At 40.6% G+C, this 14,067-nt stretch overlaps 1 protein-coding gene across 2 annotated transcripts in view; it reads left to right on the forward strand.

Annotated features, from left to right (window-relative positions):
- The window catches only part of PRDM5 (PR/SET domain 5), a 193,026-nt gene that overhangs the window by 45,511 nt on the left and 133,448 nt on the right, over positions 1 to 14,067 (forward strand). For both annotated transcript variants that reach the window (XM_021681494.1, XM_044912634.1), the window contains exon 3: positions 11,455 to 11,577. In XM_021681494.1, the coding sequence (XP_021537169.1) occupies positions 11,455 to 11,577 (123 nt within the window). The remainder of the gene's footprint in view (positions 1 to 11,454; positions 11,578 to 14,067) is intronic.

A 14,067-nucleotide genomic window follows, 5' to 3' on the forward strand; every position in this document is an offset into this window, starting at 1 on the left:
GATCCTTTTATGTTTCAGTTTTCAGAGAATGACTGACTAAATACAAAGCATATGTTCAGTAGAAGTAACATGATACTGATCCAGATGGGAGACTTTCATCATTATGGAATCTGACTGACGTGAGCATCTCTCAGATGGAAGTGTGAGCGCCATTGCCTGCTCCAGACAGGGGATATGTGCTTTTGGACAGCCTGGGCCATGTGTGTATGGGGGTGTGCCTGTGTTTGGGTCAGTCTCAGCCTATGGATAGTAGTGCTGGGCATCCCGGAGGAATGCCTGGGGGAACTCACCTGGGTCCATGCTACCTTTTGGCTAGCCTCCAGAGACATTTCCCCAACCTGGGGACAATGTTGTGGCTGGACTGGTCCTTATGGTTCTTATTATGATTGCAAGATGAACCTCAGCAACAACCATCAGGGAGCTTCGAAAAAATGTTTATTACTTGTGGGTTCTGGAAGGGTACATGGCATACCAGTGAGGTCCTGGGGATTGAGAGAGAGTGTGTGAAAGAGCGTGAACCTGGGGTTCTGCCTTTACTGGAGTTGAGGGTGGGGTGTCTAGGGTTTTGTGGGCTCACTCTTTATGAATTTAAAACATAAGAGTGGGTGAGGATTAAAGCATGGGAAGGGAAAAACAAGTGGTCAGAAGGTCAGTTATCTATGTCAACCAGAGCTCTCTAAAAAGAGAACTTTATGAGTGAGACAGCCAGGCTCTTTAGCTCTGTGGCTGTCAATGTCTTCATTCAAGATGGAGATCTTTGAAGTAGATGTGGAGGCAATCAAATCTTAGCGTCAGGCATTTACATTACAGTCAGAAAAACTAATTGTCAGGTGCTCACACTGAGACCTCAGTGCGGTGGGAAAAGGGTAGAGTGGCTTGAGCTGAGATGAGACAAGGGTAGATGAGAATCCAGGAGATTGGTCAATGAGGAGGGTCTAAAGTGATGCCTGGGGAGTATAATCCACCATTCTGGTTACACATCCCAGAGAAGTGGGACTGATGGAATGTAGAGGACCAAGGAGTTCCAGCTACCAGGGCAGGACTGGCCTTCATCTGGCCTGGGGCAAATCCAACAGTGCAGGGCTGCAACTGTCAAAAAAAAAAAAAAAAAGGTTGGAATTGAGGAAAAAGAATCCAGTGACTAGAAGGACTACACTGGGTATAAAACAAGCTGGGTAGGAGGGCAGTCATTTAGGGACTAGATTGGGAATGAGAGGTTGTCCTATAGGAGGAACAAATCAAAAATGCAATTTTAGGATTTTGCGATACAGAGTCAGAGCAGTGTCGATGTCAGGGTTGAATCGGCAACAGGAGACTGAATAATTTCAGTGTCTGTCCATGTTCTTAAACAGTCCATGAACTGGACTCAGAGGTGAGGAGATTGGAGAGTGAGGACTGAGGGTCCCCAGTGGTGGAGTCAGAGGGCCCACCCAGGTGGCTCAGTTAGGCCCGCATCTCTGGAAGGGACCACAATTCCTGAAAGATCCCTTGGAGTGCCCAAGAGTCCTTTTCTGAAGGGCTCCCCTTCAGGGTGAGTTCTTAGTTCCATCAACTCCCTGGGCCCCTGGATATATAATACCAGCTGCAAGAACATCCGATCAAGGGAAAAGCCCCAGCTTTTTTTTTTTTTTTTTTTTTTTTATCAGAAAGCATCCTCTATTGCAATATTTGTGTCCAAGGTTTGGACAGCATTCCTTGCCAGGCCTTTGGTTGCCAGAGCAGTTACTGGTGCCAGATGCAGCTTGGTCTGTAATGGGGAGATATTCCAATTCCACTGATCCTGCCTCCTGGCAACATGAGACTTTTGGCAGAATTCTTGAAAATGAGCTACAGTAAGAGAGAAGCATGTACAACATAGATGTGTGGCCCCTTTTGAGCCAGTTCTTCTGTTTATGTTTGGATGATAGGAAGTAAGAGCTTTAGCTAGAAATTTTGAGTGAGGAACCTAAATGTTTCAGGAGCAAGTAGAGATCACCTTCTTGGAGAAGACTTCTTTTTCTGAACACTCCTTAACTCAGGTGGTATGCTGCAAATCACCCTTACTGATACTGTTCTGTGACATGCAAGGGCCTTCTGTGAATTATATGTGAGGGTCATATTTTGCCATCTCTCCACTGTGTCATGATATGACTCAAAGATGGAGCGTCGTGAGTTGTTGGCCAACCAACCTGATGGGCTAGATGTGTGGAAGGAAGATTTGAGAATTGTCTACTTTCCTCTTTGTTACATATAGCATATATATTATTTAAATTCTGTGTTTGTATTCCTTCCTGTAATTACCTGAAATATGCCTGTCTGTATGGTCTTGTCTACGTTGGAATCAAAGCTTCTAGAGGGATAGTCTGTCAGATTTTCTCCTTCTATACCCTATTTTTCTGATATTAGATACCAACATTCAGGGCTTCTAAATCAACACTTACCACTCATCTTTCATTCTCTCCTTAACTCTGGTTTTTAATTCCAAAGTACCTTTCTCTTTAGGTTTCCTTTTTATATATGAAAGTTCCCAAGTTGAATGCTAGGCATATCTCTTCCTGTTTACTGTTTCTTTCCTGTAGACACTGGTTTTTCAATTCCTGTTAGTATCAGCGAGACAGTTGGCAGTAATTGGGAAACATTTATTGTCTTAAGTTCATTCTTACATGAAGACAACTCATTTGGTCTGTATTAAGTTATGTACATTTTAAAGATGTGAATGAAGACAATATAATTAATTTAAATGGATTGAGTGGATTTAATTTTAATTGCCTGTGGAAAAACCATGTACTTTAAGAAAAAAATCTGAAAACAGTTTGACTATAGCAGTGGAACTTGGGTTAGATGATCGGGATCAAAGGAAAAGTAGATTTTTTTTTTTTTTCATTTTTCCTCCCTGTGGACTGCACTCTGCTCTTTGTTATTCAGTGTTTCCATAACCTTTGCCTAGAAGTTTCAGATACAAAGCATCTTATTCTAAAAATAGCATCAAAACTTTGATCTCTGGATCTTGGAGATTGTCACTGTTTTTTATACAACCGACTATTTCCAATGATTTCATGTCTGATTAGAATTTTGCTACTCAAATTTGCTTATTATTATTTGGCACATTTTTTATACCCTTTTAATATGCCATAGGGAATGTTCTCCAGAAGCTGACTTCAAGGCTTTAAGTCTGTGTAAGTTTCAAATCTATATTAAACAATTGGGCAACACTATGGTCTCATAAAATTAATTAGATTTGAAGTTTTGTGAATTGTTTCTGATGGATCTGGTGGGTGTTACCAAACTGTCAGGAGACATACTGACTTTATTAATGTGGTTTTCTACTTTGTTTGTGAAATAACGCTTTACTTATAGGGAAGTCATCTGCCTTATGATCCTGAAAAAAACCAAACAGTAAACAAATAAGCCACTAAGTTGTCAAAATAGATGCCACAGTATTCACACCCTAACCCTTCCATATTCTTTACAGAAAACCCCTAAAGCAATGGGTATAATAAGCTAATGTCGGATGAATTTACTTTATTCTTTTTAAAAAGATTTTATTTATTTATTTACTTATTTATTTATTTACAGAGTGAGTGGGGGGAAAGGCAGGGAGGGGGGAGGAGCAGAGGGCGAGGGAGAGAGAGAATCCCAAGCAGGTCCCGTGCCCAGGATAGAGCCCAGTGCGGGGCCGGATCTCACAACCCTGACATCCTGACCTGAGCCGAAATCAAGAGTCAGACGCTCAACCCACTGAGCCACCCAGGTGCCCCTACTTACTCTTTATGCATAAAAAACGTCTCTATCCAAAATGTCGCTGAAATCTGAATACCTGAACATGTTTGTAAAACTATAGAAAGGGACAATGGCTACACTGTCTCATAAATTTTCAGTGGAAAAGATGATACACTCTTTCAGTTTATTTCAGTTATTCCTTCTTTTAAAAAAGTAGCTCAATTTTCAAAATAATGTGAAAGGCAAGGCAAGACTCAAAAAAGGAGTGCTTTTAAAAGTTTTACATTAAGTCTCTCATTACTCTCCTGAATTATTTTTGAACTTTCAAAGGAAATAAAGGCAACAGCAGTTTTTTGGGTTTTTTTTTTAAAGACACACTAGCCGAGCTTTTAGTGAATAAAATATTTATTGAGATCATCCCCAAATAAAAAGTTTCCAGCCCGGAATGCTCAATTGCCTAAGTATAGGTAGGATTTACCTACCTACGTAAACTCGACCGAGTTGCTCAGTTAAACTTGTCTTTGTGTCTGACTGTATCTCGAGAACGTGCTTGATGCAGGTCAGTTGATTATAAAGGCAACCTCAGTTAAATGTAAGATATGGAGCCAAAAAAGCCTTTGTGATTTGAAGTTGCATCAGTAGACGTGACGCCCAGATCGTGGGTCATACGGCCCTTTGTATGCCGTATCATGTCCTATGTTCAGAGAGCTTTGACAGATTCGTGTGCGTCCATAGAGCACAACGAGGAGAGCAAAGGAACCTAAATCACATCAGACGGAATGTGTTACTTGTCTTGTAGAAGAGAAAACAAAGAGAAGGAAGGACTCTTGCCTTCAGAAACTTGAAGGTCCATATGTGTAAGAGAAATTAAAACCACTGAAGAGGACAGAGCTGGAGTTGATGGCAGTTGGTCACAGAGCAACATGTACCACTTTGGCTGAGGGTCAGAGTGTCGATTCAGCTGAAACGGTTACCTGGATTTGCTACTACGTTCGTTCTAAAGGCACCTGCTCTTACTTCGGGTGTTCAGGCAGAGGCTATTTGAATATGTGTTTGCATTTGAATCGCGGTTGTTAGGGTGTCATTCACGTTTGTTCCTTGGAAGAAGTTAGCATTGCAGAAAAATGGTACATATGTTCCCAGCTGTGCCATTGGACAGCAGGGTTTGTGTTGAAGGTGTCTGAGCCACTGTGAGCCTCTGTTCCCTAATACTTTGTGATTGCACATATCCATTGGTATACAGTGCTGTCCTGCATCTTAGAACTTCATTCAATGCTCGCAGAGTCTCTGAGAGGTCGTGGAGCAGGGACTATCATCCCCGTTTTGGAGGTCAGGTCACCGTGGCTCAACCCCGTGAGAGGGAATGACTCACCCGCAGTGATACAGTCAGAGCTTGCGTAACACCTCACTTTTTGATTCCTAGTCCGGCATTTTCCCCGCTCCAGAATACTTTTCTGACGTTCCTTTCAGCTTGACATATTTAGGGCACTAATTATTTGTAATGTAAAACAGACTTAATTTTTCACATCCATCCTTTTAAGTTATTTAACTTCCTGTGCATTATATTCTGAATGCTGTTCAGTTAAAGAGACTGGGATCTGTAAAAACCTCTTTTCTCTCTGTCTGCTTTTCCATCTGAAGATGGGGGATTCCATGGTTGGGGTGATTAGATAGTTTGGGAGGGGGGAGATGTAAACAGATATGCCACAGTGATATGTGTGTGTATGTGTGTGTGTGTGTATGTGCGAGTGTGTGTATAGCCCAAAGCAAGCAAGAATTTTAAATGGAATCCCTTTGGAAAATCAACAGAAAAAAACCCCATGCCCTTTGTTTAGAAACCATAAATCACTAGTTTCCTAGTGACAATCCTTGCTGATTTCTGAAAGTGTGTCTCTTTGGCTTAGATCTGACAAAGTGGGGTGCCTGGGTGGCTCAGTCAGTTAAGCGTCTGCCTTCAGCTCAGGTTATGATCTCAGGGTCCTGGGATCGAGCCCCACATTGGGCTCCCTGCTCAGCAGCGAGTCTGCTTCTCCCTCTTCCTCTCTTGCTCTCACTCTCTCAAATAAATACATAAAAATCTTAAAAAAAATAAATCTGACAGTATTGTGCTGTCAGAACTGATTACATGAGCACACTTGTTTTTTTGTGCTTCCATATATATCCTGAAATCTGTTTAATTAGACACTGAAGGCAGGGCATCTGACCTAACTTCAGTTCAAAACAATCACGGAAAAAAATGCCTGTAATTTAAATATAAAAATATGATGACATTGTATACTCTAAAGATATCCATACCTTAAATCTTAGTGCTTAAAATTAGTTCTTTGAGTGCTCGCTTTGGCAGCACATATACTAAAAAAAAAAACTAGCTTCTTTGAAAAGCCTTGTTGAAAGATAGGAAGGGAAATATATTTTATTTAATAAATAAATCATATCACATACTGCGACTTCTTATTAAGGACATTATTACTATATATTTTGGAACTGACTGTACTTCACTGCCGTTAAATTTTACCATATCTTAAATAAAATTCTACTGGTTACATTTTGCCATGTCTGGGGACAAATATGACTGATTAGCTTTGCCCTGGTGTCCTATTATATGGTGAGTAAAAAATTCCCCAGGCATTCAGAATAATAGAGTAAATAACACTGTAGATTTTTTTTCTTGTAAAAATTAACTATCCAAATAATAAAAAGCTCTTCTGTCTATAGTTGACCCAATTTAACACAGAAAATATTTAACTTTAAGGAAAGAAAATTTCTACTGGTTACCTATTGCCAGTTTTTTCCTTTTATTTATAAATTAGGGGGCGCCTGGGTGGCTCAGTTGGTTAAGCATCTGTCTTCGGCTCAGATCATGATCCCAGGATCCTGGGATGGAGCTCCACTTCAGGCTCCCTGCTTAGTGGGGAGCCTGCTTCTCCCTCTGCCCTCTCCCAGTCCCCCTGCTTGTGCTCTCTCCCTCACACTCTCTGTCAAATAAATAAATAAAATCTTTAAAAACAAGTTAGGATTTTTTTCTTACTGAGCTGAATTTTTGTGTGTGTGTGATTTCTTCTCTTCTTTACTGGGTGGGAAGACAAAATCAAGTGTGACTTATATTTAGTACTACTAATCTTTGGTCTGAAAAAAGGGACAGATCCATAGTAGCACGTTCTCTTGGACACTTCAAAAGTGATGTCAGTAGCATTTAACAGAGACTAGAACCTGCCAAATTCCTATGCAGTTCTAATTTACATTTAATATTAAGTGGCAAGTTCATAGACATATAAACAGCTATATGGAAATGTGAATATTTTCATTTTTATATGAGGGATTCTTTTCCCTTCCCCACCTTAGCTAATTTTTTTTTGTGTAACTGGCTTAGGAAGTCTGTGCAGATCAAACAGCGTTTGGGATTGAGATGGTTTTTACTGCAAGAGGAGAACATTCACTTCATTACAGGCCCCCAGGCATGCAGAAGACGATGCTCAGTAGGACAGTAACCAATACACTTCATTTTCGTGAAAATTCAAATCAAAGATGATGGTATTTGGAAGTCCACTTTTGACAGGGAAAAAAATACACTTTGGCTGCAGAGCTTAGTTAGATGCTAGAACATGATACTAAGAGGAATATCTTCTTTATTTGTTAGACTTTAAAAATGTTCAATTTATTACCTCAGGGTTCAGTATCAAATTAAAAATAGATAAATGGAGACTTTAATAGTAGCCATCTGTATGGAGAGTTTTTACTTGGTTTCTCTGGAGAGGAAGGATGGCTTAGATTATCTTTGAATGTCTCTTTTAGGTATTTCATGAGGAGAATGCTGTGGTTAGGGTGGGAAGATACAAGTTATGTGTGCAGATAATCTAAGAGTTTCAGTGAAGTGTTGAAGACTGGGATAGGGGAATGAAGCATTTGAAAGTTGGAGAAGACAGGTAGCCTGCAAAGATTGCGAAGGAACTGAATAGTCATTTGGGTAAAGGTGTTTAGAATAAAATAAACAGGCAGTGGGTCTGTTAATGACCACAAAAAATTATCTCAACTATGAATATGTAAGCAACTATAGTACATTACTGCTTATGATAGTGTTGTTATGAGACTATAAGTAAAAGTGAACCAATATATAAATTGGGATGTATTGAGGGACACCTGGGTGGCTCAGTCGGTTAAATGGCTGCCTTCGGCTCAGGTCATGATCCCAGGGCCCTGGGATCCAGCCCCACGTCAGGCTCCCTGCTCAGCGGGGACCCTGTTTCACCCTCTGCCTGCCACTCTCCCCACTGTAGTCTCTCTCTCTGACAAATAAATAAATAAATAAAAATAAAATCTTAAAAAAAAATAAATTTGGATGTATTGAAAGTGACAGGTATCATCGGAGTTTTAATGTGAAATTAAACTGTGCTTGTCTCTTAAGGTGTAATATGGTGTGAGAAGGTTATAGACAACCAGAGAGTGCTTACATCTAATGGACTGGAAATGAGTCACTAATAGTGAATAATTGGACATAGTTGGAGCCAAAGGGCCTGGGAGAAAGCTGAAATATACGAAGAACAAACAATGCCCCTGGTAAAATGTGCTCACTGTAAATCACGGAGAAATCTTCGTTATATTTCACATCTTTGAAGAAAGAATTCCAAATGTCAAACACATCTGATATATACTGTACTTAATACCAGGCGACAAATGTCTGACTTAGAAGGGCCATTGACTAGTTTCTGTAAGTAGTGCTATCCTCTCAAACTGAGATATGTCACTGACAGAACCATTGGTGTTTCCCTACATAAAATTAGCTGGATTGTGTGGATTTCAACAGTAGTGGTGTTACGGGTGAGAGAGAGTCTGTTGTGTGAATGGAGGTCTCAGTCCTTGGATTCCCCAGAAGATTTATGTGGGGATCTGCACTCCAATAAAGACAGCCAGAAGGAAAGTAGCAAGCACAAAGCTACTTTTACTTTTACTACATTAAAGGGAATGAATACTCTCAAGGTGGGAGAGGGGGGCAGATTCTGAGAGGTGGAACCTGCCCCTAGGTTGTTTTGGGATTGGGTATTACTGGGTCTCTCAGGGTGGGGAGGAGCTATGACTTACTGTGGGGTGGTCTCTAATGGAGCCTGCTTCCAGTCATTTGGGTAACTCCTCCTACAGGTTGGGAGGGGGCGTTTGACCCTATGAGGTTTATGCCAGAACCTTCTTGGCAGCCTTTTCCTTGGGGGGGAAGGGAGGCTGTACCCATAATGCAAATGCATTATAATGAGCCTAGGGGTTACCCTGCGGCAGAGGTGGAGGAAGAGAGGGCATGTTCTGCACCTGTGGCTCTTGATCTGTCCGCCCCAAGGTCTTGGAAGCCACAAGGTCAGGATGTCATGCCCCTGGGGCTTTTAATGTGTAGCTTATTTATCACCGTCCTTGCCTCCCCCTCCTGTCTCTGTCATTCCCCTCCAAGGATTTGGGACTCTGCCTTAGGGATATTCCTTCTACTGCTGGAGTCTAGCTTCTGCCTAACAGTTGGAGGTTTTAAATTTTGGTTCTGAGAAAATTTTTCTTTCAAGTATCTAATGGCATTGCCGTTCATTCTGTTGAATTTAGCTGTTTGTCAATAAAGCAGTTGTGTTACTGTGGCTGTTGAGGAACCAGGAAAGGAGACTTTATACCCAGATATTTAATATTATTTATTTACTCTGCCTTTTTAAAGAGAGGTGAGTTGATGTCCTCTTTGAGGAGAGGTATAGAGGGTTCCTTTCTATCAGTGGGCAGTGAGGCAGTGGGCAGTGAGGGTCCCGCCTTGAGGGGTAAGCAGGAATGTAGTACAATTTTCAGGTGCCTCCCAAAGGAGATCTTCTCACCATGAGGTTTTTTTCAGTGAGAAGTTACAAATTCCCATAGCTTCACACCTCAACATGTGAGAGATAAATAGTAGGTGTTTATAGTCCTAAATTCTTCTTTTAGCAATTATAATATCAAATTTCAGATTTATAATTAAGCAATTATAATATAAAATATCAAATTATAATATTAAATAATAAATTCCTCCTCAGTGAGGTCTGGCATCTCATTAGCGAGCTTTTTAAATGATTATCGAGGATGCTTTGGCATTGAAGAAAACAGGAATTGTTTGAGAAACACGGCAGTGAATGTATAAGGTAGTAGGAACAGGCAAACTATTTCTTCTGGACAATAGATGCTAAAATCCTGACATAAAAGTTTTTGTAGTGCGTGTAGCAGATTTTTCAGTGTAAGTTTTTGGGGGTAACGTGACCTCTGTAGATGGCTTTCCTAGTCTGTACATCAGTGTGTGACTGGGCCTGTGTAGTCTGATCTGGATGCCCCTCGTTTTTTTTTGGTTGGCTCCTTCTGTTCCACTCCCAGAGCCTTTCTCTTTGCCTTTTCTGTGCTGTTCCGTCCTCCTGGGAGCACTCTCTCCAGCCCTCCACTGGCCACTGGCCAGTGGCCAGTGCCTGCTTTCTTTAGAGCTCTTCTCAGGTCACCTCATCAGACAGACTATGCCCGACCCTCTTCTCTGAGATTGCTCGGCTCTGCTCAGTCTGCTTCTTCTAGCTCTGCATTAGTTGTCTTCACAGCTCTTCTCTTTACCTGAAGTTATATTCTATGCTTGTTTGTTCTTAAGTGCTGCGACGTTAAGCTTCATCTGTCTTGTTCACTGAAAGAGTCCCAGAGACTGAAGCTGTACCTGGCCCATGGCAGGAACTCAAGAGATTATGTCCAGGGAATGCATGATTGTCCAAATGTATCATGAAAATACATACCTTAGTAGGCTGGTTGTGCTGTATTTTATTAAATAAGATTTTGGAAATGTAGAATTTGTTTATCCCCACCCAAGTCTGCAAGGGTGAATTTATGTTCTTATATTTGTGTTACTTGGTGTTAGAGATCTGAAGTGCTAATCACTCATTTCCTTCTTTCCTCCTCCCCTGGATTTCAATTGAATATAAACACAGAGCGAGTTGAATGGACATTGATATATGCATTATTAAACTGAGCAGTGCCTGATAACCTACAGTGTGGGGGCTTTGGAGAAGCTCCATTTGAAGCAACTTGGATTCACGAATGTCCAGTGGACTACCCACTATGTTGGCAGTTACCTCCCTCCCTCCAACCGAATCTTGAGTGGGTCTGACCAGGAGGCTTTATGGCATGAAACACAAGGCAGAGGGCCCACCATCCTCAGCAAGCCATGAACAGGCCATGAAAAGACAAAATGGAACCTGTTTTATTCATCAACTAGTTAAAATTGTGAAAATGTGGCTCAGTGGATGTCAGCTTCCATTGGTTTCATTAGCAAGTTCTCCTCATATGGAAATGATTCAGTAAACAGGTGGAGAGAGAAATTGAAAGGATTGCTCCAGCTCCACCCCCCTCAACTGGGAACAAAGCAGTATCACCCTCCTCTGTGGAAAAAAGGCGACAGGTTGCAATTACGGTTATCCCCTGAGTGATTGCAGTTGCAACACATATATTAAAATATACCTACAAACAAATAATTTTAACCAGAAAAGAGCTATCAACACAGGACGTTTCTGAGAGTTGCTTGCAATTGTGAGTCATCTAGACATCTGCCAAATAAAATAGGAGGCTCTGTTTGTACGTATGTTTAAGGGGAAGAGTGGATGTTAATCCAGCATCATTTCAACACCTGTCAATAAGAAAGGTATATACTTATGAAAAAAAATATCATATCCTACCCTTAATATGTTTAGTATAACCTAATACTGACTTCAGGTACAAACTCAGGAGCTTTTTATGTTTCAGGTTCGTGGGAGTAAGGGAGAAGTTCTATACATATTGGATGCCACCAACCCACGACACTCCAACTGGCTTCGCTTTGTTCATGAGGCACCATCTCAGGAGCAGAAGAACTTGGCTGCCATTCAAGTGAGCTTATTTGCTTCTTATTTGTACTATGCACTGTGAGGGGAATGAACTAATTTATAACTGCACTCCCTGTTTTAAATTTATTCCCAGTGATCTGCTTCAAATAACAGTAACTAACTCATAAAGCAGAGAAATCTCATTCATTCAGCATATGCAGGAAAGGGGCAAGTCTGGTTGTAAATTGACACCAGATCACTCTCTTTATGAGAATTCTTGCAGGAATGAGTTACATGGTCTGATATTGTCCTTGACGGGTCTTGTTTTCAAGTACTTATAATTTATTCAGTGAACATTTATTGATAGTTTCTTTATTTGATGGTTTATTTGGCTCATAGTACAGTATTCTGTGTCATTGTTTGGGAAAGGCTTCATGGAGAAGGTTTACTTGGGTATATCCCCATGACTGGATTTTGAGCTTCTTGAGGATAGTGTATTAGTCAGGGTTTTCCAGAGAAGTAGAACCAATAGGACCTATCTATCTATATCTGTATATCTCTATCTGTATCTGAATCTAAATCTGTCAGAGAGAGATTTATTCTAAGGAATTGGCTTATGTGGTTATGGAAGAGTCTGGCCAAATCCAAAGTCTGCAGAGCTAATGTCACGCTTTGAGTCTAGAGGCCACGGGCTGCTGTAGAACAAGGAAGAACCAATTTCCCACTTCACATGCCATTAGGCTGGAAGAACAGATATTCCAGTTTGAAGCTCATCAAGCAGGAGAATTCTCTTATTTGGGGGAGGGTCACCCTGTTGTTCTGTTCAGGCCTTCAACTGCCTGGATGAGGCTCACCCACGCTGTGGAGGACAGTTTCTTTTACTCAAGTCCATCTATTTAAATGTTTTTTTCATGCCAAAACACCGTCACACAAACACCCGGAATGATGTTTGAACAACTATCTGGGAATCCCATTGCCCGGTCAAGTTAACACATGAAATTAACCATCCTAAGTAGAAACCATGTTTTATTGAATTCTGTATCCCTCTCTCCTAGTATAGTGCTGCACATAACATTGGGCTCTGGTAGAAACTATGATTGAACTTAGGTGCTTCCTTAGTAGAAATTAGGCCGAGAAGAGAAAAAGTTAAGGCAATAAGTTTTTAGAGGGGTCCTCTAATTAAAACTCTTTGATCAGATGATTAACAGAACAAAGAAACATTGCATTCTTTTGGGAAATTGGCTGATCGCATGTGAAAACACAGCTCCTGGTTCCTAAACTGCAAAAGAAGAAGCAAAGCTATGGTTGGCAGAAGTAAGAGAGAAGGAAAAGAATAAGGGAACTAATGTTTCCTTAAGTTTTTACCATGTGTCCCGTTCTAGAAGCTTCGTAAACGTCATGTCATTTACGCAAATCAGAAAAACTCTTAAGTTTAATAATTTGCTGAGGCTTGTGCTGATTTCACTCAATTATGAGTGTAAACCAACAGTCACAAGAGGGAAAATGCACAGAATTAGGTTTTAGAGTAACCAGAAAAGATCGTCATCTAGAATATAACATTTCCTGATGTTATTTGCTAACCAGTGTTTTTTTTCAGTACAAATAAGTATCGGATGACCAGTGTGATTACTGTCTTTTTTTGTCTGGATAAATGAGAAATGCCTCTTACGATCAGGCTACGTTGGGCTGGAAAAGAGGATCTTGCGGCAGTTAGAGATATTCAAGTCATTTTTCAGATTATCCATGACATACATTGATCCAACCACAGATGTCAACTGATCTTTTTAAATGTGTAGACATTAACTTTTTTTCAAGTATTTTGTATTTTTTTTCGTGGTTTCCTGATGCAGTCATTTCACAGCATCCCCAGTTACCTCATAATTTTAATCTACAGACTCAGTTTTAGTGTTTCCTTGTGAATGTTACCGCTATCAAAAAGCCTACAGACCCATGAAATCTACTTTAGGCAGACCCATTGTTTTGTGTTGTTTCTTTATTATTGCGTTTTAGAGAATGTTACTCTATTTAAACTAGATTCTTTTCTCCTTATGCTTAAATAATAACTTTCACCTTTGCTCAGATGCCTTGTGTTTGAGACATTTCTTCCTATTGGCTGTTATTTCTGTAGCACCAGTAACTCTCTCCATTTGCCCAGCTTCCAAGGTGTCTCCCGCTCAGCTCTGAGTTTTGTGTCAGGCTCTCTCAGATAAGCCTTGTTGAAGAGTTCCCTTTCACTGTACATTTTGCTTGTAATGATCCCTTTAGGTAATGGACTACTATGTCAGTAGGTGTTTATCTCCATCTTCTCTTAACCCACATTCGCACCTCCATGCCCTATTACTTTATTTCATTATATAGGACCACCTGCATGTCTCTCTTTTTTAGTCACCGCAGTTGCTAAGACTTAGACAGTTCTCATGTTCATTTGGGTCTTCAGTACAGTACTCTTCTTCCGCTAGGTCAGCTGTGCTTCTTTCCTTGAAAGAAAGAAGGAATCTATGAGGGATGACTGTTGCAACTTTGATACTCCCAGAAATTATTATTTGATTTAAGA

This window comes from Neomonachus schauinslandi, chromosome 2 (assembly GCF_002201575.2).
Source record: "Neomonachus schauinslandi chromosome 2, ASM220157v2, whole genome shotgun sequence".
In the NCBI taxonomy this organism is placed as follows: domain Eukaryota; kingdom Metazoa; phylum Chordata; class Mammalia; order Carnivora; family Phocidae; genus Neomonachus; species Neomonachus schauinslandi.